This window comes from Athene cunicularia, assembly GCF_003259725.1.
Source record: "Athene cunicularia isolate RWA chromosome 11 unlocalized genomic scaffold, athCun1 chr11_part1, whole genome shotgun sequence".
NCBI classification, from domain to species: Eukaryota; Metazoa; Chordata; class Aves; order Strigiformes; family Strigidae; genus Athene; species Athene cunicularia.
The window spans coordinates 18,104,997-18,111,049 of record NW_020799113.1 but is presented as its reverse complement, the minus strand read 5'-3'; the positions used below and the strand labels follow the sequence as shown (position 1 = coordinate 18,111,049).

Sequence of the window (6,053 nt, the reverse complement as noted above, 5' to 3'; positions counted from 1 at the left end):
TTCCAATTGGCTAGAACTGGCGGAAGGGGGCAGGCGGAAGAGGAGCCCGCGGATGGCGGCGGCGGGGCCGGTGAGGGGATGGAGGGCGGCGAGCCGGGTGGCGGCGGGCTTCTGCAGCAGATCCTCAGCCTCCGCCTGGTGCCCCGCGTGGGAAATGGCACCACCTACTCCAGCCCGCTCTCCACCTTCCCAGGTACCCTCCCCGTTGCGGGGCCCTTCCGCTTCCTCTGCCGGCCTCGCTGAGGGCCTGCGGGCCCCGAGCCTGCCTCACAGCCCTTCTCTCCACAGAGATGTGGTATGGTGTCTTCCTGTGGGCCCTCGTCTCATCCCTCTCCTTCCACGTCCCGGCAGCTTTGCTAGCGCTCTTCACGCTCAGGCACCACAAGTACGGCAGGTTCATGTCCGTGAGCCTCCTGCTGATGGGCATCGTGGGACCCATTACTGCCGGCATCCTAACAAGTACGGTAGATGCTCGAAAATACCGACCAGGTGGCTCTGTAGCGATCAGAGTTCGCTTTCGGGAGCGCACCGAACCGCGGCATTCCCCGGGGTAGAGGAGATTAATGTTTTGGTTGTGTTTCCCCCTTGCCCCGTGTTTGAATTGGACCATCCCACCTATCGAGCTCATTGTTGGTGGCCCCAAACGTGCTTGTCAGGTGCAGCGCCAGGTGGGCTTTCAGGTTTCTAAGCACCCAGAGAAAAAACAGTTGCACGTTTGGTGTCTCAGCCCAGAACTGGGTAATATTTGCAGCACGTGGGCTATGGTGTAGAGGATCTTGTGAGTATGTCCAAAACTGCACCAACCTCCACACCTTCTGGAGGCCTCAGCAGAGTTTCACCACCAATTTACCCGCTGCCACCAGCATGTGTTGGTTACTGGCTGAGGTTTGTCACGTCAGAAACCCAGTCTGGCTTTCCTGCCAGCCCATGAACAGGGGTTCAGGGCCCTTTCCCACAGACCCCCCTGTTTTCTGCCCTATTCTTGCATCCTCTGAGTCTTCCCTCTTTGTTCCTGAGGTACAACATTGATGTTTCAGCTATTTCCCCTCTCCACAGGTGCTGCCATTGCTGGAGTTTACAGAGCTGCAGGGAAAAAAATGATTCCCTTTGAAGCCCTCATTTTGGGAGTGGGCCAGACATTCTGCGTGGTGGTGGTTTCATTTCTACGAATTTTAGCCACTCTCTAGCTCTTCTTCAGACTCTAGAGTTCACAGATTGAAGGGAGAACAAAGGATCTGTTGCCTGCACCAACTCTGAAACAAATCATGAGAGAGCACAGCTTGAGGCGTGCCTCGGTGTGTGCTGCCTCCACTGGTTAAAGTCTACATGAAGGCTTGCTCCTGCCTCCAGGTGGCTTGAAATTAAGATAAAAATTGTGAATTTTGTTACTTTTTGGTAACATTAAGTGCCAAGTGAAACTTTATTTCTCTGGAGGATAGGAAAATGGCTTCCAGAGGAGGAGGCCCACACACCTTTTACCCACGATGAATTGTAGTGACAGGATGTAACTAAGATGTAACACTGGCTGTTCTGGGGTAGGAACAGTTCTACAGAGTGATTGGGATGTCTCCAGAGTTCGCTTAGTTTTGATCCTCTGCTGCTTTGTTTGCAGTGAGCCTGAAGCTCTTTTAATGTGATATTTTTAAATGAGAAAAATAATTTGTTTTCTTCCTGGCCCTCACTTCCTAATACCAGGTCTTGGTCATAGTGACTTTGGGAGCAGCAAAAGGAAAAATCATTTGAGACAGATGAAAGTGCAAATTAGTGTCTGAGAGCTGTGACTATGAATGCCTCAGCAGGGAAAAACTGCTGTAGAAAAGATTCTTGGTTTTGTGAATTTTATTATGGTTAAGCTCTTCTGGCTCTGTACCTTCTGCCTGAGAGGCCAAGCACAGCTGAAGGGGTGCTACGCCCCACTGCCCACACTAGGAATCCCAGGGCGCCTGTGTGAGCGTGTGCTGTTCCTTCTTGGGCTCTGAAAGAGACTCATATTTTTAAACTTCTCTGTTCTGCTTTTACTTCCTGATCACGTTTACACTGGTGTGGCAGAATTGGGTGTCTTTGCTGATTGCCAGTCAGAGAGGGACCTGGGGGTGTTGTTTGACAGCCAGCTGAACAGGAGCTAGCAGTGTGCCCACGTGGCCAGGAAGGCCAATGGCATCCTGGCTTGTGTCAGCAATAGTGTGGCCAGCAGGGACAGGGAAGGGATCTTGCCCCTGTACTCGGCACTGGTGAGGCCACACCCCGATTCCTGGGTTCAGTTTTGGGCCCCTCACTACAAAAAGGCCACTGAATGACTCGAACGTGTCCAGAGAAGGGCAACGGAGCTGGTGCAGGGTCTGGAGCACAGGTCTGATGGAGAGTGGCTGAGGGAACTGGGGGGGTTTAGTCCGGGGAAGAGGAGGCTGAGGGGAGACCTCATGGCCCTCTACAGCTCCCTGATAGGAGGGTGCAGAGAGGGGGGATGAGTCTCTTTAACCAAGTAGTAAGCAATAGGACAAGAGGGGATGGCCTCAAGTTGCACCAGGGAAGGTTTAGACTGGATATTAGGAAGCATTTCTTTCCAGAGGGGGTTGTTGGGTGTTGGAATGGGCTGCCCAGGGAGATGATGGAGTCCCCATCCCTGCAGGTGTTTAAGAGTCAGGTCGACATAGCACTGAGGGATCTGGTGGAGTTGGGAACGGTCAGCGTGAGGTTCATGGTTGAACTGGATCTTCAAGGTCTTTTCCAACCGAGACGATTATGTGGTTCTGTGATATGTAAACATCACTGGCCAACTGATAGAAAATCCAGCACTCTGCTGCTTCGGTGACCGTGCTGGTGAGAACTGCATGGCCGGCACTGGCTTCTTGTGACTTGAGGCTTCCTGGCTGCAGAGGCGGGAGCACGCTGTGTTTTCGGCATCCAGCCTGCAGTGTGCCGCTGGGTGGATGCCTGTGAGGGTCCCAGGGAGAGCCTGGGTGATTCTCGTGTCCATCAGGCACGAGCCATGTGAACACAGCCCCAGACCAACCCTTTCCAGCAGGCAGTATGCTCTCCTCTAATGAACTGGTTTAGTTTGTTTTGTTTTAAGTGGCTTTTAACTCATTCTTAGATCTACCCTCTTGCCTGGAGGTATGCCATATGGCTGGAGCTCTCAGGGGGCTAGCCAGGGGCTTTCTGGGGGCTTGGGTTTTTTTGGAGCCCTTGGGGAAGCTGTAGTTATATCCCATGGATGTGGCTGGGCAGTGTATCCAGCCCCATGGATTTACTGTGGTCCTGATTGGTTTATTACCAGCTGACATTCATGTGGGCTGCCGAGGGAAGGTGTTCCTGTGTCCACCCTCCCAGGATACATGTCCCTTCTGTGTTTTTGCTGAACTCCTTTGGTTTCCAAATGAGCTCACCGTTTGTACCTGCAAAATTTTGTAAAGCCAGTTATCTTCCATCAACCCCATGTCCCCTATGCTGAAACAACCCTCAGCAGGGCCATGTGGTTATCATGAAAAGAAATTTCTCTCTATGTACTAACTTCTCCAGAGTGGTCTGTTGACAGTTGATGGATTGAGGTGCTTTTTGGGAGCTACTTACTGAGATTACTCTAAATTTTAGCCCATGTTAATTCAGGGAATAAAGCTGTGCATTTTAGGAAAGACTTTAATATGAATCCTTCTCCTTAGGTGGGTGAGGCCCAAGTAGCATAACCTAGACTAAACTTGGGATCTTCAGATTCAGAATGCCCTGTGTGCTGTGCTGCTTGTAGAGAGCCTGTCTTCCTACCATGGCATTGCCCCAGGGCTTCCCTTCCCTCTTTGCTACTGCCCCCAGCTAAAAAGCAGGAATAGTGTGATCTCTAGATGTCTTTCTCCCCTCCCACTTCTGATTTCAAATGGCTGTATACACGGTGTGTGTCCAGAGTGCCTGGTTTAATTCATGGGAATTATCCTGCATTTTCTGGGATGGATTCAAACTTAGACTAGGCAGATCTGGCCTTACCTTTCAGGTCACACTAGAAACCAGTGTCTGGGCGCCTGCTGTGCTCGCTTTTCCCCCCTGCCCCAGTGCCTGGCATCCCTCAGTAGCAAGGACTAAGCTGATTGCAACTGGAAAAGCACTTTTATCAGTGTGCCACATGCTACAGCATGAGGGTGGTTCTAGTGTAGTAACGGGGCTGAGGCATGCAGGACACAAATCCGGGCTGTTAAGAGCTCAGAACAAAGGAAAAAAAAATTGCTTGATAAAATCACTTGGTGCTGAGTGAACTGAAAACCTCCTCTTTTCTACCCACTGTGATCTCCCGAAGTCTCTCGTGGTGGGGAGGTCTGCTTTACTTGAAGAGTTGGCAGCTTGGCCACTGTTTGGAAATTGAGGGGTTGGAGCCGGTGGTGCCTCTGTGCCCAGGAACCGTGAAATTTTCAGGGAATTCTTGCATGAAAGGTGAGCTGTCAGCTGACTTGTCTTGATGGGTATTAGCACCGAGTTCTTTGTGTCACCTCGGTACTCGCAGAGCATCCTCAGCCCCCCTGGCTGCCTTCCCAACTTCCCTCTCCAGTAAAACCTGATCACCAGATCCAGATGGGAAGGAGGAGGAGTCCTGAGCTGATGCACCAGATGGGTCACTGCCGGCATCCGTTTGGTTCTCCATTTGCATTCCTTATCCTGAGTGAGGCGAGCACAGGAATCCCTTCAGTTTTCAGCGGGTGGCGGTAGACTTTGCTCAGTCAAACTTGCAAAGAGCTGCAAAGAGCTTGCAAAAATGTCAGTGCTGAGGTGTCCCGGTCTGGGCAGTGCTGTGAACCCCTGGCCAGGGGGCGCAGCCAGGACGAGCTGCCTGCCCTAAAGGAACGTCACTGCTCGAGCTGAGAGTCATGGCCCTGCTCTCTGTGTGCAAACATCCCTGTGCTGGGCTGATTTAGATACTGCCCGGCTTCCTGTCTCGCTAACGACCGCAGCTGTCATGAACAAATCTTTGTATGATCGAAAACTCTGTAAATTTTATTTTTCTACTGACTGTTCTAATCCTGGTGGTGATTATCAGTAAATTCTGTAACAATCGAGGCAAATGAAATTGTGTGTTTCTCCTGCAGTGTGACAGGGGGTCTGGGTTGTGCTTTTGGAAATGAGCCTTGCTCCTGCCTTGCATAGGGGCAGGTTTCTCCAACCTGGGACCACCTGCACCAGGAAATGTACTGGTTCTGGGTGTTCATTTTGTCTCCATTAGGAGCCGGACCTGCACCTCAGCTCAAGATGACATTTCGCTGCTTTTTGGCTGTCAGGGACGGGCTCAGCCCGTTTTGAGGCCAGGGGTCCCTGTCCCTGAGTGGAGGTGCAGGGTCCCTGCAGCCCCTGGGCTTGGTGCTGACCCACTCCCGTCCCCCTGGGGCAGTTTCCACCCTGGACAGTGGCTCTGCCAGGGCTGTGGGTCAGTCCCTGCGTGCTGCTCAGGCTCTTCTGGAGGAGCTCAGGGACTGTCCCATCGCTGTCAGGATGGGACCCCACACCTCAGGGGCGTGGTGCTGGCTAAACCCAGGGCTGGAACGATGCCTGCACCACGGGGCCTGCATTATTTTATATCTACATACAGCCCACAAAGCTGAGATCAGCAAAATGAGTCTTTGTAAGAGGATGGCAGCTGTGCATCAGGGGCATTTCCCGAGAGCTGGCAACCACATGCTTGCACTGCTCCCCCAGCCCCCCGGGCGAGCGCGCTCTGAGATCAACATTGGCCTGAAAAATTAACATCCCAAGTCGGCAGGGATCCCGGAGGCTTTATTGGCAGTAAAAGGTCAGCACATTCTCTTGGTTTCCTCGGGTGAGGATGATGGGGGGTCTCAGGTCCTGCGAGAGGGTCTCGAGCCAGGCCATGTAGAGGGAGCTGGGGCAGCGACCCTTCCTGCCGATGGGCAGCGTGCTGTGGTGGCAGCGAGGGGCTGGCTGAGGCCCAGCCAGCGTGGCCCCCTCCAGCCACCCCCCGACCAAGCTCCATCCTCAGCCCTTCTCTCAAACCAGTGCTAATTTGTAGGTTATTTCCCTAAAAAGGGGCAACATCTCATCCTTGTCCTCCCCCCCCCCCC

The 6,053-nt window shown here is 52.8% G+C and overlaps 2 protein-coding genes across 2 annotated transcripts in view; one reads left to right on the top strand and one right to left on the bottom strand.

Moving 5' to 3' along the window:
* Window positions 1–39: 39 nt before the first annotated feature.
* On the top strand, window positions 40–2,246 carry TMEM170A (transmembrane protein 170A). The gene is made up of 3 exons (XM_026856635.1): window positions 40–193; window positions 289–459; window positions 1,057–2,246. The coding sequence occupies exons 1-3, from the start codon at window positions 79–81 to the stop codon at window positions 1,185–1,187; spliced, it is 417 nt and encodes a 138-aa protein (XP_026712436.1). The 5' UTR covers window positions 40–78; the 3' UTR covers window positions 1,188–2,246.
* Window positions 2,247–5,748: 3,502 nt separating this feature from the next.
* Window positions 5,749–6,053, bottom strand: part of SLC12A3 (solute carrier family 12 member 3) — an 8,986-nt gene continuing 8,681 nt past the window's right edge. Inside the window, exon 26 of the mRNA XM_026856638.1 lies at window positions 5,749–5,890. Within this exon, the coding sequence (XP_026712439.1) occupies window positions 5,749–5,890 (142 nt within the window). The remainder of the gene's footprint in view (window positions 5,891–6,053) is intronic.